General features: G+C 45.3%; 3 protein-coding genes, 1 long non-coding RNA gene and 3 other non-coding genes across 9 annotated transcripts in view; 5 read left to right on the forward strand and 2 right to left on the reverse strand.

Annotated features, from left to right (window-relative positions):
• Window positions 1-595: 595 nt before the first annotated feature.
• Trnap-agg lies at window positions 596-667 on the forward strand. The gene has a single exon. It is a non-coding gene; the product is annotated as a tRNA-Pro (tRNA).
• Window positions 668-1,135: 468 nt separating this feature from the next.
• Window positions 1,136-1,207, reverse strand: Trnap-agg. Its single transcript has one exon. It is a non-coding gene; the product is annotated as a tRNA-Pro (tRNA).
• Window positions 1,208-1,413: 206 nt separating this feature from the next.
• On the forward strand, window positions 1,414-1,485 carry Trnap-agg. The gene has a single exon. It is a non-coding gene; the product is annotated as a tRNA-Pro (tRNA).
• A 73-nt stretch (window positions 1,486-1,558) lies between these two features.
• LOC122626785 (protein outspread) overlaps window positions 1,559-21,548 on the reverse strand; it is an 82,220-nt gene continuing 62,230 nt past the window's right edge. The window contains exons 1-10 of one of the 3 annotated variants that reach the window (XM_043807163.1): window positions 14,716-14,792; window positions 13,621-13,686; window positions 12,478-13,054; window positions 4,307-6,966; window positions 4,078-4,212; window positions 3,867-4,006; window positions 3,625-3,774; window positions 3,458-3,569; window positions 2,886-3,246; window positions 1,560-2,627 (exon numbers count right to left, since the gene is read on the reverse strand). In XM_043807163.1, the coding sequence (XP_043663098.1) occupies window positions 2,428-2,627; window positions 2,886-3,246; window positions 3,458-3,569; window positions 3,625-3,774; window positions 3,867-4,006; window positions 4,078-4,212; window positions 4,307-6,966; window positions 12,478-13,024 (4,305 nt within the window). In that variant the 5' untranslated portion in view covers window positions 13,025-13,054; window positions 13,621-13,686; window positions 14,716-14,792 and the 3' untranslated portion in view covers window positions 1,560-2,427. Of the gene's footprint in view, window positions 2,628-2,885; window positions 3,247-3,457; window positions 3,570-3,624; window positions 3,775-3,866; window positions 4,007-4,077; window positions 4,213-4,306; window positions 6,967-12,477; window positions 13,055-13,620; window positions 13,687-14,715; window positions 14,793-21,548 lie in introns of those variants that run through there. The other 2 variants (XM_043807162.1, XM_043807164.1) reach the window with 2 other exon arrangements.
• Window positions 13,797-14,700, forward strand: LOC122626789. The gene is made up of 2 exons (XR_006326736.1): window positions 13,797-13,914; window positions 13,985-14,700. It is a non-coding gene; the product is annotated as an uncharacterized LOC122626789 (long non-coding RNA).
• On the forward strand, window positions 17,572-19,507 carry LOC122626787 (alcohol dehydrogenase). The gene is made up of 4 exons (XM_043807166.1): window positions 17,572-17,726; window positions 18,391-18,524; window positions 18,589-18,993; window positions 19,061-19,507. Exons 2-4 carry the CDS (start codon window positions 18,426-18,428, stop codon window positions 19,325-19,327), a joined length of 771 nt encoding a protein of 256 aa, XP_043663101.1. The 5' UTR covers window positions 17,572-17,726; window positions 18,391-18,425; the 3' UTR covers window positions 19,328-19,507.
• On the forward strand, window positions 19,628-20,991 carry LOC122626786 (alcohol dehydrogenase-related 31 kDa protein). The gene is made up of 3 exons (XM_043807165.1): window positions 19,628-19,745; window positions 20,180-20,584; window positions 20,636-20,991. The coding sequence occupies exons 1-3, from the start codon at window positions 19,650-19,652 to the stop codon at window positions 20,951-20,953; spliced, it is 819 nt and encodes a 272-aa protein (XP_043663100.1). The 5' UTR covers window positions 19,628-19,649; the 3' UTR covers window positions 20,954-20,991.

Genomic DNA, 21,548 nt, shown 5'->3' on the forward strand with positions numbered 1-21,548 from the left:
GAGTTCTCGCGAAAAACTCCATAACAGCAAGCGCTATCTGCATTTTAAACTGGCCAAAGGGTTTTTTAGTCCATCACAAGTCGCACGTCCCAAGGGAACGTTAGCTGACGTTTATGGAATCGGACTTCTGTACTCCATCGATTGACCATGGGCGTAGTCATGAATTTCTCCTCCAAGAGGTTTTTATAAGAAAACAAACATATTGTTTGTAAAGTGTTCCCTTTGTAAACAACATACATATGTAGATAATGATCAGTGATTTGTGCCCCTCCGAGTGAAAATGTTAGCTACGCTCTTGCCAAGTTGATTTTCTTTCTTAGTTTTCTGCAATCCATTTGGATGCGGCAGACTGCTTGGAACCATCGACGTCTGAACACGCTTATTTATTCAGTAGTTTCTGTTTTTGCTGCAGCAGCAAGAATTACTCGAAATGGCATGTAATGAGTCGAGTTCTCGTTGCCCTTTCGTTTTTTGCCAGCGTCTTCAGTTTTCCTGGAAAGCTTACGCCAAATTTAGCAGCGCTAAAGCTCTATTTGCACTTGCGCATGGAGTGGCCGCCATAACAAAGCGGATTTTTAGCGCACGCTCAGTAACTGGCTCGTTGGTCTAGGGGTATGATTTCCGCTTAGGGTGCGGGAGGTCCCGGGTTCAAATCCCGGACGAGCCCAAGATGAAGTAGTTTTTTTTTCTACTGAGTTATATTTTGTAGTTTATTTCTCCAACTTCTCAAGAAGGTGATGCCCAAAATTGCTGGTATACACAGGATGTAAGTAACAAAAGCTAACTAAAATCCATATTCGCCAATCTCGCCAAAAGCTAAACCCACTTGAAAAGAAACCCCCAAAATGATACGGATACATATAGAATTCATTTTAAAAGAAGTTCGATAACAAACCATTTATTTTCAGAGCACTTAACCGAATCATTAGAAGTACATATGAACATATGTATACACATTTAGCTGCAAGTGCACTATAATAAACTTTCAAAATTAAAATCTAACAAGGATTTTTTAAATGTTATCTGTAACCGTGCTTTTTCAGTTGGCTATCTTCTAATCCCTTTTGTGTGCATACATACATATGTATGTATATGTACGTAAAAAATCACCCTTGGCAAAAAAGTTAACCATCTTGGGCTCGTCCGGGATTTGAACCCGGGACCTCCCGCACCCTAAGCGGAAATCATACCCCTAGACCAACGAGCCAAGTGATCGACGCGATTCACAAAATCACACCAATTTTGTGCTGTAACAGATGGTCGTGCTTACATTTTCCATTAAAACATTTTCAAAATTAATAAGAACTGGTTTCATAGCTACTTTCAAGGCTGGAGCTTTCTGTTGACCATGAAAGAAACCTGCACTATTCGTGCTGCAAAATGACTTCGCATTTTGACAAACATCGTGCAACTGGCTCGTTGGTCTAGGGGTATGATTTCCGCTTAGGGTGCGGGAGGTCCCGGGTTCAAATCCCGGACGAGCCCAAGAGAAAAGACATTTTTTGTTTCAAATTATAAACTTGCTTATAGTTTTTATTTTTGTTGCACAAATAACGACTTATGGGTAAATAATATTAACATTTGTTGTTTTGCCCCGCTTATTTAGTAAGATTAAAATTGCTTTAATTAAGGTAAAATATATTGATTAATACCAATGGTTAACAAAACAAAAATAAAATTAGACGATGTATTGTTTGTATTTTCTTTATGTATAATGAATTTACATGCATGTAAGCTGAAAAACAATTTCGACATATTTAATACAAACGAAAAAAGAAGCAACTAAGCTTGTTTCTTGTTGCTCGCTTCAAAGTTGACCTATGAACTAGATAAACATAAATAAATGACACATTTTGTGGACATAGAGAATTGGATAAACGTACAGTAGAATAACATACAGTTACATTGATAGAATAGATGATAAATACATAAATTTGGCCCAAAATTGTTGTGGTTTTTGTAGCTGTTGATGACGCAGTGTATACTGCCGTTGTTACTTTTGTGGGGGTTAGTTTCCATTGCTCGACGTCCCTTCCACTTTTCGCATTGGAGGGGGGTGAGCAGTCGTTGTTAGCTAAACTCCATTCGAAATCTGAAGCTCCTCATATATGTGTGTATATATTTCACTTGACTGCTACATCACCAACATCATCATCATTATCATCCTCATCATCTTAGTTATGATCTTCAACCAGTTTTGCGCTCTGTTAGAGAAATGTTATTCGTATTATGTACATACATCATGGATGCTGTGCCGTTCGATTTTGTCTTGCATTTGGTTGCTGGTTTAATTAATATACTTTAAATAGTTATAATTATTTAGTTATTATTAGCACTAATTATTCTTTGGTTGTTCCACTGGTTCTGTTTGTGTTTTCTTGCTCTTGGTTATTGCATTTCCTTTTCGATATTATGTGTTCCATTTGTTCATTGTGCTTTTTCATCCTGGGCTACCTGTTGCTGAATGTTAATGACGGCAGCCGTTTTAAACATTTGCTTGTGACTGGGCTTTTTTGGATCGGGTGTTGGTGCTGTTGTTGTTGTTGTTGTTAGTTCTGATGATGCTGGTGATGTCTGTGCAGCGGATTTCCTCAAACTCTTGCCAAACGTGGAACTGCCCTTCAGACCTGCAAGGAGTCGCAAAAGAAGGAAACGTATCCAAAGTTAGTTCTCTTTCGATTTTTGGAGGAAGACAGATATACAAATGCGTGTTTATACATTAACAGGAGTACTGGGAAAGGGTCAGGAGTGGAATACGGAAAGACAGAAGACAAAAGCAGAGACAGCCGTGATGATTACGATTACGTGTATAGAGAGTGTAGATAGAAGAGTGCGCTGTCCCAGGAGGGAATAGAGTGGATCGAGAATGGCGTTGTTGCGTTTACCTTGGTAGCTCAAACGATTCTGATAGATGGCAAATATATCGAAGGGCCTGTAGCATGGCTCGTAACCATCTTCGATACGAGGCCCATCGAGATCTCGATAGAGTTGGGATCTCTGACTCTGATCAGAAGCGTTTGCGGCAGGCACGAGGGAACTGTTTAGCATATGGGAGGGTATCACGAAGAGACTTTGCTCCATTTTCTCGGGTGGCGCCCGCGATGAATCGGCGGTTTCTCTTTCGGAATCGGGATTGGACTTAGTGTCGCTCGGGGCCGCTGATGTAGTTCTGGCTGTGGTTGTAGTTGTGGTTGTGGTTGTGGCAGTGGTTCTTGTTGCTGTGGCACCCAATTTTTGAGGTGCAGGCTTGGGTGGTTGGTTGTAGTTGTGGTGTGTTGTTTGTGTTGTGTGTTTTATATTTTTTGTATTTATTTATTTGGGATAGTGGAAGATGGTAACAAAGTGGATTAGTTGTTGTCTGTTGTTGTAGTGGTTAGTGTTAGTCACAATTCATACTAATTGATCTAGAGTTAGGTAAGGGGTTCTAAGTGATACGAGTACCACTGCAATTTCTTACCTCGCTATCTTCGCAATCAGCATCTTCTCGAGCGTCGGAGGTCAGGCCCTGCACGAAGTGAACATCATTTGATGGATCCTCGGAGGCCAAGTGAGCTCGAAATTGTTTGTTTCTATAAAATGTTAGTCATGTAAATATGTCCAATGATTTCATATCAATTAGCGTACCTCAGCTCGAGTTGCTGCATCTGTTGAAAATGCCTCAGCTTGCTGTTGGCCATATGCAGCTTTTCCTCCAAGGCCGCGTTTTCCACACACTTGATGGAATACTTTTCGGAAAAGGCGAGAATTTCCATTCGAAGATCCCCGAGATCCTCCCTAAAGAGTAATTAATTTTTGTTTTAGTTATTAGTTTTGTATATTGTGTTTTGTTTTTAGATTATTGGATAAAAAATAAACTCTATACTTACTCTTTCAGTTTGGCGCCATCCCCTCGCATTTGTTCGCCTCTTTGGACCTGTCGCAGGAACTCCTGCTTGAATCGAGCCACCTCCCGCTGCACCTCACTCTGGTGTGCTTTCCTCATCGCATCCAGAGCAGCCAACGTGGCCTATAAATGCAGTAACAGTATCGAAAGATGTTAAGAAGCCGCTGAAGGGGCTGTCTGGCTTTGAGATTTACCTGAGTTTCCTCGGCCAGGGCAGTTTCCTTCTCGGCCAGCAGGCGCTCGATCTCCATCTTGTGCTTCTGCTCAAGATCCAAAGTAAGCCGCTTATGCGAAGTTTCCATGGCACTCAATCCCTTCTCGCAGAGGGTCTGGAATGCACAGTATTGAAGATGGTTTTTAAACGAATTAAAATTATATTTATCAATATTAATGCAGCACTTGTATAAACATGATGGAACTCACCCTCAGCTGCTCGATCTCAGTTTGGTACCGCTTTCGGAAGCTCTGCTCATCGGCTGCGTTGGCGTGTTCGTTGTGGTAGACCTCCCGCAGGCACTCCAGTTGCTTGCCATGTTCCCGTTCGAGGAGCTCCAGTCGCTTTTCCAGCCGCCGACAACGCTCCTGCTGCCTTCCCAGTTCCTCGCTCAGCTCGCGACGCTGCTGCAGGAGTAGCTCCTGCTCCTGCTCCTGGCTGGCGCACTTCTCCAGAGCTTGGGCCAGGTCGCTTTCCCGCTGCTCCAGCAGCTGCTCACTCCTTTGCAAGTCCGTTTCGGTTTGCTGCTGCAGGGCGGATAGCTTTTCCACACGCTGGCGCAGATCGCAGCACTTGTGACAGGAGTCCTGCAAGCAAGTCAGCTCCATCTGCTCGCTGACCATCACGCAGGTTTCGGCCAGAGCTCTTTCCAGCTGGCGGAGGCCATCCTTGCGATCGTTCATGGGCGAGACGGAGCGACGGGTTCTTTGGCCGGCGCGAATTTGCTGCAATTGGGTGAGACTCTGCTCCAGGCGCTCCTTGCTGCCGAGGAGCACGTGCTCCAGGCTGTGCAATCGCTGCAGCAGGTGGGCATTCAGTGGTGACTGGCTGCTGGATTCACTGCTGGAGGATTCGGGTGGCGTGCCCTCCTGCCTCTCCACCGTTTCGCGTTGCAACTCGCTTAGTTTCAGTTCCAGTTGCTCTTTTCCCTTCAAGGACAACGAACGCCTCCTCTCGGATTTGGCCAACTTCTGCTTCAGAGCCCGCACCTGGCGCTCCGAACTGCTGTACTTCAGGGTCAGATCCTGAATACGGGCCGCCATCAGCTGCAGTTGAGCTCCATCCTCGTGCTGCCGCCTCTCCAGCTTCTGCTGCAGGGCAGCTTGTGCCAACTCCAAGGCATCGTACTGATTTTGGGACTGCTTCAGTTCCCGCTTCATGGCTCGAATTTCGTTGACGGCCTTCTCGAAGCGGGATCTCAGCTCGTTGTACTCCTCGGCCAGGGAGTCGCGTTGCAGGCAGTAGGGATCAATGTCGCTGATGGTGGTTAGGTCGCTCAGCGAGTCCATGCGCTTAATTTTGTGGCGCTGCAGGTTGCTGAGAGTGGCACCACCACTGTGATCCTGAGCCTGCAACTCCCTCAGACGCTTGTAAAGTCCTTCGTTCTCCTCGATTCCCTGCGCCAGGCGGTCCTCCAGCTGCTTGATTTGGCACTGACTCTCGGTCAGCTGCAGGCCCAGATTGTGCATCAGATCGGAGGCACTCTGCTTGGCCTGGGTAAGTTCGCTGTTCAACTGCTGTTGCTGCTCCTGCAGCCGGGCAGTCAACTGCTGTTCGGTTCTTTGGAGGGTCGCCAGTAACTCCGACATGCGGGCCTCCCGCAGCGAAGCCTCTGCCCGCAGGGTGTCGCATTGCTGCTTCAGCTCCCTGCTATCGGCTGGCTGCATTTCCTCGGGAACTACCAGGAGGGGCAACTCATCACTGGCCACACTGTCCACCGTACTGCGCCGCGAGCTTGGTGGCGAACTGCGACTCCTTTTGTGCAAGCTGGCCAAGCTGCGGTTGCGCAGGCAACTTCTTAAAACAGGTGGTGAAGGTGACAACGGTGATCCCCAGTCCAGGCTATCCCGCCTGCCGCCTTCCGAAGCCGTCCTGTACTCCTCGTCCGAGGAGAAATGTGGACCTGCCGGGGTTCCTGGCGTGACAGGACTCGACGACGGCTGTTGCAGTTGAGCCTTGATGAAGTCCTGCTCTATATCCGTCTGCTTGGGGGGTGTGTCTAGTTGGGGCAATCCGGCAGCACTTCTCAGGACCGCCAGCCAGCTATTTCGCGAACTGGGCGATAGGCTGGCCAAGACCAAGCGCTGTTTGTCCCAAGTAGTCAGTTGGAAAGCGTGCTGTTTGCTTGCCGCAGGTTCGGCTACAACGCTGGTCAGACTATTCACATCCAGGACGCCGTCGAGGACACCTCGTTCCTCGCACAGGGGATCTCTGTAGTAGAAAAGCGCCGCGCCACTCAAGGTGAACCAGTGCTTGGACCACTCACCGCTGCGATTGTCCTGCTTCATAAGCCAACCCTTCTTGGCGTTCAGCGATTCCTCCTTAGCCGGAGGCTTGCCTTGACCAGAGGAGGACTTACTGTCCCTTGTCGCCTTGCCCACCGAGCGCAGCTCATCTGTTTTGGCCATGTAGTTCACGCACAGCTCGTCCAGATTGCATCCGCCATCGGGATCGCCCCTCTCGTGCTGGTAATGCTTCGGCGACTTGAGGTGCAGCTGCAGCCTGGCAGTGGGTTTGGTCTTGTCACCCTGCTCCAAAACCGTGGGAATCTTCTTGACTATGGCCGACACAATCGCAGGCGTGGAGTTCGATGCCAGGGGCAGGGATTTCGGTCGCTCGCTGGCTGGATTTTGGGGCTTGGTGCTGCTGCTGTTGGAGGACACCTGGAAGTCCGTCTCATCCCTGGAGGTCACTTGGTACTGGCTGTGGTGGCCGAAGTGATGCTGGTTGTTCAGGGCATTGTTCACCGCCGTGGACCACCGCTTGTTCTGCTGCTGACTCAGATTCGTTATGGTGTTGGCGATGTCCTTGATCGTCTTCTCATCCCGTCGAATATCCTCGATCAGCAAGCATGTTGTGGGCTGGGAAACTAGAAAAATAATAATAAAAATTATATATTAATTAAATGAAATTAAGGAACAAGTCAAATTATATTGAGCTTAGCTTCATCGCCAACGATCAAAGCAAAGACTGTTAAGTATTATTAATTCAATGAACCAAAATCACCATTAACCACCATCTAAGAATAAAGGAAAGATCGTCGAAGCAGATAACCAGGCAATTATAGGCATGTGAGTTTGAGCTTGGCGGTGATCAAGGATCATAAATTGTCCATGGAGCATAGCCAAAAACAAAGCCTAAGCAGCAATCTACGCATTCTTTTCTCATAATTGGCTCAGCGTCTTCATTAAATACTGTGAAATATGAGCATGTTGGTAATTTCATTTGGCTGGCTATCCGTCCGGTATCTCTCTTGGCTAAGCAAACCATATCAATGCCATTGACTGAAATTAACTTAGACACGGGATCGTGTGGACGATGGACGGTGGATTGAGGACTTAGGACTGAGGACTGAGGATTCGGAGCTACACTCCACCCCTAACAATATTTATGTGCAGCATAGGGCCGTAAAACGCGCCGAGAGAGCCAAGTTATGTGCGGGCAAATATAATAAAATTATTAAAACGGGCACACGGTGTATTGTAAGGGGATCCGAGGGATCGCGATAAGCCAGGCCAGGCCAGGCCAGGTTAGGCCAGGAAAGAGATCCCGAGAGCGCTGCAGAGTGCCATAATTTTATTAACACCCAAACAAGTCGAGGAGGACGAGCCATCAAGTACGACGAAGCAGACGAACGAGAGGCAAGCAGCGCACCGAGTTGTCCCATAAAATATGTGATTACAAAATATATATTTAGACCTGTTCCAGCCAGCCGCCACATTTAGGTTTATTATGATTATGATACAAATTTCCGACTGGCCATAAAGTCGAGCGTCTGAGGTCTGAGCACTGGACTGACTGAACCCGAACCTCGAAGACAGAGCGCATCTCTGGGTGCGCAGTGCGCATCAATTCGGTCAGTCGAACAGGTTGGTCGCTTTTCGGCTGCTCCAGCGGCGTTTATCTTGATTATTGAGCTGTTGCGAAAAGCGAAAGGAGGTGGACCAGCAGCCTCTGAACTCCAGCTGCAGATACGGATGCCAAAGCATCGGGATGTGGGTACTGGTACTGGGGATCCAGCTCAAAGCTCTGACAGAAACAGAGCTGGCCACTGACTGACTGACTCACCGAGCAGGTTCAAGGTTACTGTGCTAACAGCGCCAAGGGGACGTTACGGGTTACGGACCAATGGCGATGGCGATGGCGATGGCAATGGCAATGGTGATGCTGATGACGATGACGATGGGCACGGGGTATGCCTTTAATTGGTCGACTTGGCGGCCCATCGCAGAAAGGCAAAGGCTGGCCAAAGTGGCCCTGGCGACTCGACGTCGATTAGGGTTTGGGGCCGGGACTATGTCAGCAATGGAATTTATAATGCTTATGATATTACACATATCCGCGGGAAAAGACAGCAGGACAATAGTACTTTACTCCCTGAATGGGGTTCATTATGCTTGCGACGCTGCTTTCAGGGATTCTCGGGCATATAAGAACGAATCAAGTTCAGGATACCAAAGGTCGAGTTTCAACGCAAAGCAAAATGATTCTCACTTTTCTAGTGATTACTTATATAACAATTTGTATGCAATAAATTAAGTCTACAATCTCAGGAACACACTAAAATTATAAAGTTTGTAGTATCCAAACCCTTGGGTAGTAACCAAAAAAAATAATTTGCTTAAATTAATTGTGTTGCAAAGGACCCCTATGCAGGCTTACAGGTCATCCCTCATTCGATGCTTGATTCCCCGTCGAACTGACCATAAAACCATCCCCACTTGCTGCTTTATTATCTGTGGCCCTTTGTTTCGCTTTCGTGGCCTGCCCTTGATGTGTTTTGCACCATTTAATATTTATTGTGGCTTTTACTACGCGCTTTCAAGTTCAAGTTTCAAGATCAAATCTGAGAGCACAGGCTTCAGTGGGGCGAACGAAATGAAGGCGCGTAAGGTGCTAAGTGTAATTAAGTTGATAAAACCAGTGTTCGCAGATACATGGGCTGTGACTGTGACTCTGGCTAGTGGCTAGTGGATACATGGCTTGATGCCGCTGCTGATGCACAAAGCCCTATGATTATGGCAGTTGAGGAACTCAAACGATGGGACAATCTAAACGGGGGGAGGATCGGGAGGGGAGTTGGGATTTTCGGAATTGTTTGTGGTGGCGATTTTTTATTCGCTTCTTTAATTAACAGCATTTGATTAATTATGGCCACAATTAAGCGCGCTCAGAACAACCCACTCAATCATGGCCGGGCTTCCTGCAAATAACTCCCGAACTCCCCCGAAATCCGCGATCCCCGACATTCCCCCCACCTGGCCAACGGAGCTCCGCCTCAGACGTAATAAATAATCAAATTGCAAGTTGATTTACCTGCCCGGCTCTGCCTTTTGGGCGAACGAAAGCGAAAATTGCCTTTGGATTGGAATCGCTCCCGCCCGTCGGAGCCCAGCCCCGCCGCCCGAGGGCCCCCTCACACGATGACTTTGAAAAATTTCTAACTGGCCGGGCTGTACAGCTCCCTATGAAAAAAAGAATACCATATACATATACATATACATGTATAAAACCCTGCCAGACCGGACCGCAGCTTGTTGCATAAATTTTGCTTTCGAGTCGTTACACTTATGAATATTGATTGGTTATAGGTGATGGTGGCTTCTACTGCCGGTGGTTCTCCTTTCCAGCTTCAAAGCTTCCCAGTTCTGCAGTCTCGTAAATCGCACAACCTGCATCGTTAGCTGCCGAGACGCCTCCTGGCCCATCCACTGCTGTCATTTTGCATTTGCACAGAAGTTGTCCGGCCTCAATGGAGCTGGACCTGGAGTTGGAGCTCGGGATGGGGCCTAACCACGTTTGTTAACATGCTTTTTCTGTGTGGCTCATAATGGGGCTGCTCAATAGAAAGATAATGAATTCACGGTAGAACTAATGGAACTCTCTCTCTCCCCCGGCGTCTTTGACTCCTTTACAAAGTTGCAAAGGGCTGTAATTAGCGATTGATATAGTATGAAGGTTAGCCACCGATAACACCGCTCGGCAGATAGTTCAAATGCAAGTTATATGTCAGCAGCACACTGTGAGAAACAAACTTCAAGAATGTATGTAAGAAACCAATTTCGATTGGTTCGCCTTAAAACCCATTCTTTCAGTGCATCCGATTAATGGAATGCGCAGCTACTTTGTTGCAATCATAAGTAGTTACTATTGCACGTCGCCGGGTCTCTTACAATTTGTCATTGTAATACAATCTTGCACTTAATTCTTGCGAAACGCAAACTTCCTCGGAAACTTGTTTGGCTGCAAAGGGCCCTAGGTTGATGATTTGATTGTTGGCCTGGGATTTGTCTGGGGATTTAGTTTTTTTGGGGCGTTTAATCGCCGGTTAGCTGTGAAGCTAAATTTCGTCACCTCTGCGAAGAGTCTGCTGAAATTTCTAAACCTATCCAGCGAGCGCAGCCTTTCTACACCAGACCCCGAGATTTATTTGCACTGTAATTATTCACTTTGCCGTGGAACTTTGCCCATTACAAGTCCCTACAGAGAGACACAGCCACATGGAGGCGCACTCATGTCCAGAGGGGCTATCATGTAGCGCTGACTTGGAAAATATTTCAACTGGCCCCGGCCTGACATTGGCCTGCCGACGGCTATTAGGTGTAGACAGTTTATAATCTTTGTCGTTGTGCATTTTAAGAGCTTTTCCCTCCTGCATCTATCCTGCATCCTAACACCCATTCAGAAAGTGCTCGCCCAGCCAAGCGTCCAATGAATTGCCTCATTTGCCGCACAATTTTGCTTATTGATGGAATGTAATTAGTCTGTGTCAGCACCCAAGCGAAATGCCCTAGAGTCCTACCAGGTAACTTGTAAATGGTAACTGGTAACTGATCTCGGCCTTCTCGGCCAGACTTCCAGACCCATTACTAGCCAACAGCCAACGGTGCATCGCTAATCGAAAAAGGTGGCAAATGCGAGTGTGAAAACTGACCATTGCAATGGCCCCAGCAGCGGTACTTTCCGCAGGTAAGTGCAATAATGAAATGCATTCTTCAGAGCCATTATTACTACGAGTTGTGTGGGTAAATGAAATAAATAGTTGCGATTCAGAACAAAGCTATTTTGCAAGCATTCGTTTCACTTTATACTAAGCCCCATCAATGCTTCTTAAGGTATAAATCATTTATTCAAATATTCCCAGATCTGTGTTCTCAAAGCAATAAACCCTTGAATCAGTCGAGATGCTTGGTACATTTTCGCTTTCCATTTCGTGGGCTATGCAATTCGAACTGGTTCACGTCTTTAACTGGCGATTTATCAACGGAATAATGCCATTTGATGCGGATGCTGAGCCTTGAATTTGCAACCAAGGAGGGGAGTTGGTCCAGTCCACAACCACCAGCTCCACCACCACCCTCTTTTTGGATCCATCCGTGATGGCACAACAACGAATCTGAGGGCAGACACACTATAATTTAAGCGTGAATATCATTTTTCCATGAACAAGTATCCTGCAGCAATGTATGTGAGAACATTCACAGTAACTGCAATTACCGACCCACCAACCAAGCGATCCTCACAACGGACCAGCTCCACTCGAGAGTCTGGCTGGGATCTAAAGAAAATTTATGAAGCCTACCATTATACGATCTTAAGTAGTGGCGAGGATTCCTCTCCAGCCAGCCAGTCAGCCAGGCAGCCAGCCCTGCTTCACGATTGTCCCTGTCTTTGTGTGTGAATTCAAGGTTAATTTCGTGGCTGCGGCTTTAACTAGCTGCACGCACTGCCCCCCACCACCACCCCCATCACCATCTCCTTCATTGCTTCCTTGCCCCGAATATAGAATATTCCTGCAATCCCTCAGCCTCAGTCCCTCGGACTCGCGGACGCTGTCCGTCTGGGCCCAGGTTGATAATTTTGATTGCTGCAAGCCATAAATGATCATAAAAATTATAGCAGCCGATACGAGCTCAAGCGAACCCAGTGCTTCCACATCCACGAAAGGCGAGCGGAACACAATTCGCGAAAAGGGTTCGAAATACAGAGCGAAAGATAAGTAAGCTGGCCAGCCATTTTCATTAAAAAGTAAAAGTCATATTCATCAACTGGATTGCATAAAGATAAATGCTGCAATGCCCTACAACCACTTATTAAACAGTTGGCTGCTAAATCACTTGAGTTATTACTACTACTCAACAAAGTTTGTTATTGACGGACCACACAATGTAACATGTTCCTGTGTATAAATTTTTATTTATAATTTAATAAGTAAAATGCACTACTACATTTTTAAGAAAACACTTTCTAGAAGCTTTCTGCTTTATAAGGTTCGTGTTTCTGCTAAGTTATAAATTACCAGCTTTTCACACTGTTTGTTTCCTAGGCATCACAACAGATGTTTTACGCCCCTCTAAAAAATTGTGATAAGTGAACTTACCCCGATTTGTGATCTCGTTGCCGGCATTGCGATTGTTCTCGTCCTGGCCCCCAATGCTGACAGTCTTCGACTTCCTGGGCACCGCCGTCTCGTCCTCCTCGTCCTCGTCCACATCCTCGCCAGTTTCCACTCCGTCGTCCTCCTCATCGTCGGCGAGAGCCGTTTGCGTGGTGGTCAGAGGCGGAACGGCGGTCTTCGTGGAGCTGGGACCCAGGTCCAGGCTGCTCAAGAGATTGCCAGCCGACTGGGAAGACGTGAGGGTGTCCTTGTGATAGGAGCTGTGCCGGTTGCCCAACTTAGTGGAGAGGGTTAGGTCGCCGTTGCTCGATTGGCGTAGGCTGCCCACCACCTGACCACCGGGCAGGGTGGCGCTCCTCTTATGGCGACCCTTCGACTTGGGAAAGGCAGCCAGGATGTTGAGCCACCACTGCGACTCCTCCGAACTGGTGCCCTTCACAAAGGTCACGCGCTCGGGAGCGGTTATGGCGATGGAGTTGGGGTGACCTGTCACCTCCACGGCGCCGGTGACCTCCAGCACTTTGGTCATGTCCACGCACGCCTGCGGTATGGTTTCCGGCTATGGGAAAGATATGTTTATTATAGAGCCATCATGTTGTATTTTAAGATTAAATATCACTTCGAATTAGGAGCAAACTTAAGTCTTAATCGGTAGTAAACTGAACTCGGCATATCTCGTAAAAATTCCCCCTTTTTCAATTTAAGAAGCTTTTATATTTAAGCTTATTATTTGGTCACTAAAAATAAATCAATCTGGCAATTAAGAAGCCACTTTAATTCCCCCACTTCATAAATAATCGCCCGGTTAAGGAAAAGTACCTTTATTGCTGTTTTGCCGCCAGCACACTTATTAGTTCCACCGATAAGGTACAGTAATGCTTTAGCACCCTAATTAGAAGCTCTTTGGGATTGTATAATATTTTACGAGCTCTGTTATCTTATATTTTCAGACCACCCCATAACAGAAAGTTGTTTTATCTTTTTATTGTTTGCTATCACTGAAGAACCAACCGAAATCGCAATTATGCTTTTGGTTGGTAAATTATTAATGCAAAAGATTATTCTTTTTTCATTATAACTATAGATGCTGACAGTGTTTAAAATATTTGCAAATCAAGTACTTACATAATCATCAACGGAGTACGTCAGCTCGCCATCGTCATAGAGAACAAACCATCTCCTTTGCCAGCGCTGCAATTGAAAAAGAAGAAAGATATTACTAAGAAGCACTAATATGCGAGTACTCAAACATCCGACTATTCACAAGTTTCCATTATTTGATCTTCACTTGGTTGTAAGTCTAGGTCTACGGCGATCGGTCGATGAGAGTGATGAACTCTAAAACAAATTTGCATTGTCGCTTGCAATTTGCAACATGAAAGGTGGGACGAGAAATGGTGAGGAAAGACAAGATCGGAGGTAAATAATGTTCAACGCCCCCGACAGAAATCATAATTCCTTTATAATTCGTTCTTTCATAAATTTTCAGACGTTGTCATTCCCATGAAAGGCAACCAAGCCCCAACGCCTTCGCCTTCGCCTTTGCATTGGCACTGATTCGCTGTGGATCTGGATCTGGATCTGTATCTGAATAAAAATCTAAATCTGAGTCTGAATCGGAATCTGGATCTGATTCTCATTGTTATTGTTGGTTGCCAGAATCATAACAAACGTGCAACAGCCACAAGGGTGTAGGACTCAACGTGTGTCTGATATTTATGCAAATTGTTAAAAGTCAAAGCAAATTAAGCTCAACCTTCAGCGAAGATGACGTTGGATTCTGTTGCCCCATTGCGTTGCAAGTTGCTAGTTGCAAGTTGTACGTTGCAAGTTGCACGTTGCACCTTCCTGCAGTTGATTTCTCCTCAGTGGAGAGTGTGAGTGGAGTGCTGAGGTGTGTCAGGCGTATTATTTATAAGGCCTAGAAGAAGGCAGCTCGCACGCGAATAATCAAGCCTCAGCACCAATTTTTAGTTTATGGTCTAGTTCTTTATATGTTGTGTAATTCTTTTTTTACGTTTTCGCGCTATTTTGCGATTGAATTCATAAATATGGAATCAAATCTATGGAGTGTTTGAGCCGCAAGAATGTAGGAACTAACGAAGTGAGAGGTAACAATATGGTTTTTGGGTGATCAAAGGCCATAATCAAATATCTTCAATAACTTGGTAAATACGGTACAGAATAAACTGCATTTGAATAAAATATATAATTGTTTACGTTTAACAGAAAATCAAATGAGCTAGTCGCTTTGCGGTTTCCCAGACCCAAAAGCAAAGTCAAGCGTGCAGGAAACCTGATCAGATCGCGGGAAAGATTCTCTGCACTCAATTACGTCAAACCAGGTTGATTTCCTCCTTTTCGCTGTCGAGAGATTGGCAAATGGGTCAAATGGTCAAATGGGTCGGGCAGTGGAATAGTAAATTAGATTATGTTTGCATCGAGATGCACTGCAGACCGCGCCCCAAATAAACGGAACGTGTGCTAGGGCTCCCCTGGCCCCTGGGAACCCTTTCACCACCCGTTTTTCCGTTTTCCGCTTTTCCGCTCCTCTACACTTCGCATTTCCCACATTATTCTCTAGCACACTAGAGGTAAGCCGCTTAGACCCCGCCGTTTAGAAGCCCCAGTTTCGTCTCACTAGACAGACACTCGCAGCGGGAAGACAATGCCACCGCCCTAATCAGCCCGCCAAACGACATCTCAATGCTGGCGATACCGATGGGCATGGGCATGGGTGTGCGTTGGTGTGCGAGCTGGTGTAAATCGGTTGTGGCAGGTACGCCGCTGGCGTCATTACCCCCCAGAGGTTGAATGTCACCGGCGGCATGACTTGGGGGCCAAGCCGATAAGGCGCACACTGTCCGCTGTACAGAGCATGTAACAAATATTCCTAAAGATTGGAGCGTATGTTCAATACCCTAGCTAGCAAGTTTCCATTTTTAAAGTACCTAGTTTAAATTTTTAAAGTAGCCAATTTAAATTTTTAAAGTGCCTTGGTTCATTTAAACAAGTTTAGCTTCTATAAATTATCACCAAAACGAAACATTAATTTAGGAAATGTTATCATCAAGAGCTTTCGCCACTATAGAAAATTAAGATAAATCCAAAAATAAATTCCTTGACGTAGGCACGAAATAAGAAAAACAAATCTGACTTCATTTTCTTATTTACCAATTCACAATATTTGCATGCGTGCCATCATTTTTGATCAGTGTACCCAATAAAAACAGTTTTGGTTCCCCCAAGCAGCCAGAAGACGTTAGGCACGTTTGCTGATAAGCAAAACTGTAGCCCAGACTAGGCCAGACCATATTAAATTAACGTTTGGAACGTCTGGAGGCGCGAACAGTCATACGATGTTGTTTATATTACTTTGCGGTCAGTTGCCAAGGCAGGAGAGCAACCCGTTCGATTAGTGGGTCAATTCGGAAAATGAGCTATTGATTGTGGGAAAATGTGGAGCTGGAAGTCTTAATAGGAGCCGAAAATTTCCAATCATGCACTCCCCAAGTGACCATACTCGGATTAGTGATAACGCTCAGTGCGACCCCAAAAGATTATCAAAAATAAAATAATTCAAAAAAATAATAATAATAACTAAAAAAGCAAAAAATAGATTTAACTTTTATGAATTCTTAGGAGTCCCCTAAGCTGCCAGAGCACTTGGCCACAAAGACCTGATATCTGTATATATTTTAGCCCATATATTTTCCAATTAGGTGCAACAATTCGTGTGCTCACATAAGTACATGCATACATATTTAGTTTTATAGCTACAAACAGGTTTACGTTTTATGCAAATTGAAAGCTTATTTCTTCCGCATGCTTATCTCTTTCCTTCTCATCATACATATGAATGTATGTGCTATTGCCTTTGCAGTAGCCTCCTCCCACATCATATTTAACGCTTTAAGTACACCATATGTACAAGAAATTATTTGGAAACAATCAATTAGTTTCTAATGGTTGGGTGAAGCGTAAAATTAAATTTAAATGGATGAATAATTTAAAATACTAAATATAACATATACATAGGTAATAAAACATTGTTGGATTTATTATTATTATATTATTTGCTTTTTATATATACACATATAAATATTTTATTTAATGTATATATTGTTATATTATTATTAGTGTTTTTTTAAACTTTTAATTTTTGGTGAGTTAAGTTAAGGTGAGGAACACTTCTACTTTTAATACAGATATATTAAAATTTGAAACAAATAAGAAATACGAAATAAAAAACAAATTTAAATTTATAAAACATACTATTAATAGTATTGTGTGTTTAATTAGGAAATATTAATCTGTTGTGCGAGCATGGGTTAAGTTTAGCTGCATTTGAAACCGCTACTCCGGCTCGGCCACAAAGTGGGCTTGGTCCCAGTTGCGGACAAGTGAGATTGCTAATGAGCTGCTTTTAGGGGGCGTGTTGTGCTTGCCTTCCAACTTTTCTAGATTGATTCTACGCTGCCTCCAACGGCACCCCATCCCCTTCCCGTCCCGCTGGCCCGCAGTCCCAGTATTACACGTATGCAAATTAAGCCGAAGTTCAATTGCGACCGCAGCAACAACACGAGCTCGGATCTTTCTACACTTCTCCTTGCTATGCTTGACATTCACAAGGTCAAAGCTCTTAGTGTTCTGACTCGGGGTCCTGCACTGAACCAAATTTCTCTAGAAATAACGGCTCTCGAAACATTATGAATTGGTTTAATAACCCCAAGCTTTAAGCAAATATATTTTTAAAAAGATTATGTTAAATGATCGTTGGAAAAATAGTATTATGGCATAAGGTGTTGCACCAAAATTTGTTACTTTTAAATTCGTCATAGGATTGAACAATTTTTGCTAATTATAAATATATACATATATACATTAAGTAATATTTTCTTGTATTTTATATGTTAAATGTGTTTCAAATTACACACATTTTTTTCTCAGTGCACATTCTGGTGTTCCATTTTCCATTGGGCTCTTACCCGGCATTTGTTTGCAGATCGCTCGTTTGCCTATTTTTATTGCATTTTACATATTACAAATTATATGGACGTCGCTGCTGCGCCGCTGTCGACGTCGACTGCACTCGCCCCCACGAGAAAACAGTATTTAAGGAGCTGTGAAAGTCCAAGTCGCCGATTATTGTCTCAGTGCAGTTGTCAGTTGCAGTTCAGCAGACCGGCTAGCGAGTACTTGCATCTCTTCTAATTTACTTATTCGATCAAGTAAGTAGGAAAAGGAACTTATTATGCAAGTGCGAACAAAAAAATACCCGTATTAGAGGGGCATCATAGAATTCATAATTTTTAAAACCTTAAACTTGAATTTAATCAATTTAAATTAATCAGAACCTGCACAAGTAGCACAGTAGTAGCAAACTGAATTAATTGGCAGCAAATTAGAATTTGGAGGCCTGTGCCTGTGCCAGTGCCGAATATTTGTATTGGAAAATCACCTGTTAGTTAACTTCTAAAAATAGGAATTTTAACATAACCCGCCCCTGTTAATCGGCGCCGTGCCTTCGCCTTCGTTAGCTATCTCAAAAGCGAGCGCGTGCAGACGAGCAGTAATTTTCCAAGCATCAGGCATAGTTGGGCATAAGTTATAAACATACAAGCCGAATACTAATATAGAAAAAGCTTTGCCGGCACAATATTCCAAACAAAAACAAACCGAGAGTGCCGAAAAATAAAAATAAACCATAAACGAGGCAGCGCTGCCGCCGCCGACTGAGCGCTTGCGTACATAGCGATCGCGTAACGGTAGATAAAGAAAAGCTCTACGTAAGCTTCCTCTACGGAGCTTCTGCGGGAAAGATCTTCCTATAAATACGGGGCCGACACGAACTGGAAACCAACAACTAACGGAGCCCTCCTCCCATTGAAACAGATCGAAAGAGCCTGCTCAAGCAAAAAGAAGTCATCATGGCGTTTACCTTGACCAACAAGAACGTGGTTTTCGTGGCCGGTCTGGGAGGCATTGGTCTGGACACCAGCAAGGAGCTGGTCAAGCGGGACCTGAAGGTAACTATGCGCTGCACACAGGCTCCATTTCGGATGGAGGTTAAACTCGAGTATTCCATCCTAGAACCTGGTCATCCTCGACCGCATTGAGAACCCGGCTGCCATCGCCGAGCTGAAGGCAATCAATCCAAAGGTGACCGTCACCTTCTACCCCTACGATGTGACCGTGCCCATTGCCGAGACCACCAAGCTGCTGAAGACCATCTTCGCCCAGCTGAAGACCATCGATGTCCTGATCAACGGAGCTGGCATCCTGGACGATCACCAGATCGAGCGCACCATCGCCGTCAACTACACCGGCCTGGTGAACACCACGACCGCCATCCTGGACTTCTGGGACAAGCGCAAGGGTGGACCCGGTGGCATCATCTGCAACATTGGATCCGTGACTGGATTCAACGCCATCTACCAGGTGCCCGTTTACTCCGGCACCAAGGCTGCCGTGGTCAACTTCACCAGCTCCCTGGCGGTAAGTTCAATCGAAAAAAGGAAACGCAAAGATTTCCCAAAACTAATTTCCCCAATGACACCAATAGAAACTGGCCCCCATCACCGGCGTGACCGCCTACACCGTGAACCCCGGCATCACCCGCACCACCCTGGTGCACAAGTTCAACTCCTGGCTGGATGTTGAGCCCCAGGTGGCCGAGAAGCTCCTGGCTCACCCCACCCAGCCCTCGTTGGCCTGCGCCGAGAACTTTGTGAAGGCCATCGAGCTGAACCAGAACGGTGCCATCTGGAAACTGGACTTGGGCACCCTGGAGGCCATCCAGTGGTCCAAGCACTGGGACTCGGGCATCTAAAGAAGTGATACTCCCAACAAACACCACACATAACATTAGTTCATAGGGTTCTGCGAACCACTAGATATTCACGCAAGGCAATAAGGCTGATTCGAAGCACACTCACATTCTTCCCCTAATTCGATAATAAAACTCTCCATAGGAATATGGACAAATATATGAAAATTGAGAAATCCAAAATAGTGATAAGCCGTCTGCCTAGGGGGCTAAATTAATTAAAATAGATAAATGGGAGTGGCTGGAATGGCGGGAATAGCGGAGCGGGCCCAGTTCCTCCGTCAATCAGTCGTAAAACAGAAGTCGTGGAAAGCGGATAGAAAGAATGTTCGATTTGACGGGCAAGCATGTCTGCTATGTGGCGGATTGCGGAGGAATCGCACTGGAGACCAGCAAGGTTCTCATGACCAAGAACATAGCGGTGAGTGAGCGGGAAGCTGGCGGCTTTGGGTTCAGTTTCTACCCAGATCGAACTCAAAACTAGTCCAGCCAGTCGCTGTCCAAACTAATTAAGTTAATGAGATTTTCATGTTTGTTTCGCGCTGAGCAACAATTAAGTTTATGTTTCTGGTTCGCCTAGATTTCGTTGAAGGACTTTGAAGGTGTCGTTGCACTGATATTTAAAGAAATGCATCACTATATTGATCTTTACAAGACGGTTATCATTTCTTTGTACTTATCTTCTGCTTTTATAGAATCGATATTAAACCACCAATGAAGTCTATTTCTAACAGCCAGATAAGCGATATACTGCGTAAATATTTGTATTCTCTATCAGGAAATTCGGAGAAATGGGGGAATTACTATTTACTATTTACTATGAGCCAAACAATTTCTAAAAGTTCTGCCCTTCAGAAACTGGCCATTTTACAGAGCACAGAAAATCCCCAAGCCATCGCCCAGCTGCAGTCGATAAAGCCGAGTACCCAGATATTTTTCTGGACCTACGACGTGACCATGGCGAGGGAGGAAATGAAGAAGTACTTTGATGAGGTGATGGTCCAAATGGACTACATCGATGTCCTGATCAATGGGGCCACGTTGTGCGATGAAAACAACATCGACGCCACCATCAACACAAATCTAACTGGAATGATGAACACTGTGGCCACGGTGCTACCCTATATGGACAGGCAGATGGGAGGATCTGGTGGGCTGATTGTGAACGTAACCTCGGTCATTGGATTGGACCCTTCGCCGGTTTTCTGCGCCTACAGTGCATCCAAATTCGGTGTGATTGGATTTACCAGAAGCCTGGCGGTGAGTTGAATGCAATCTTATGGCGCTACCTTCTTTAATTATCACATTCAGGACCCGCTGTACTATTCCCAAAACGGGGTGGCTGTCATGGCGGTTTGTTGTGGGCCTACAAGGGTCTTCGTGGACCGGGAACTAAAAGCCTTTTTGGAATACGGACAGTCCTTTGCGGACCGCCTGCGACGCGCTCCCTGCCAATCGACATCTGTTTGTGGCCAGAACATTGTCAATGCCATCGAGAGGTCTGAGAATGGTCAGATTTGGATTGCGGATAAGGGTGGACTGGAGCTGGTCAAATTGCATTGGTACTGGCACATGGCCGACCAGTTCGTGCACTACATGCAGAGCAATGATGAGGAGGATCAAGAGTAAATTCGAATCAAATAAAATAATGCTTTACGCAAAAAGTAGGCAATTCGTTTTCCTATGATAATAGATATGGGTCATCTATGGGGTGCGAATGAGTAATGACAAAGTTCGGCGTGCCCGAAAGTATGCAGCGAATATTGATGGGCGCTACAATTAGATGTGTTTAATTATGAGGTTGGGGTTGCTTTCTATATGATTCCGCGTTGTGGGAATATTTACTATACTGATTTTTTTGCATCAATCGCTTATATGTGCTCCTTTCAACCTTTGATCTAAATTGTAAGTGCAAAGTCAAGTCCAACTACCCAAGGCTTTTCAGCATCAATATTCGCAGCGTTTTCGTGCACATTTCTAGAGCGTCTCTAGTGCATCTCAACTATGCGAATGCATGTCGAAATTTCGCCAGAGCAATGCCGTGCATTGAACTTTGGCACATTTCCAAACGCACAGGCAGCCAGTCAGCCAGTCAGCCAGCCAGCCAGCCAGCCAGTGAGGCATAGGAAACCCAATCGGACGACCGAGAATCGAATGCGAAAACAAACAAATCTGCCGACACATTGCCCAGGAATATTGGCACTGAGAGCCTACAGCTGCACCA

This window comes from Drosophila teissieri, chromosome 2L (genome assembly GCF_016746235.2).
Source record: "Drosophila teissieri strain GT53w chromosome 2L, Prin_Dtei_1.1, whole genome shotgun sequence".
NCBI classification, from domain to species: domain Eukaryota; kingdom Metazoa; phylum Arthropoda; class Insecta; order Diptera; family Drosophilidae; genus Drosophila; species Drosophila teissieri.

What these genes read in the sequence shown, in the direction of transcription:
- LOC122626787 (XM_043807166.1), top strand. Translation starts at nt 18,426, where the DNA reads ATGGCGTTTACCTTGACCAACAAGAACGTGGTTTTCGTGGCCGGTCTG. An exon ending in TGGTCAAGCGGGACCTGAAG is followed by an intron (nt 18,525 to 18,588) that starts GTAACTATGCGC and finishes ATTCCATCCTAG; the next exon opens with AACCTGGTCATCCTCGACCG. An exon ending in ACTTCACCAGCTCCCTGGCG is followed by an intron (nt 18,994 to 19,060) that starts GTAAGTTCAATC and finishes TGACACCAATAG; the next exon opens with AAACTGGCCCCCATCACCGG.
- LOC122626786 (XM_043807165.1), top strand. Translation starts at nt 19,650, where the DNA reads ATGTTCGATTTGACGGGCAAGCATGTCTGCTATGTGGCGGATTGCGGA. An exon ending in TCATGACCAAGAACATAGCG is followed by an intron (nt 19,746 to 20,179) that starts GTGAGTGAGCGG and finishes TCTGCCCTTCAG; the next exon opens with AAACTGGCCATTTTACAGAG. An exon ending in GATTTACCAGAAGCCTGGCG is followed by an intron (nt 20,585 to 20,635) that starts GTGAGTTGAATG and finishes TATCACATTCAG; the next exon opens with GACCCGCTGTACTATTCCCA.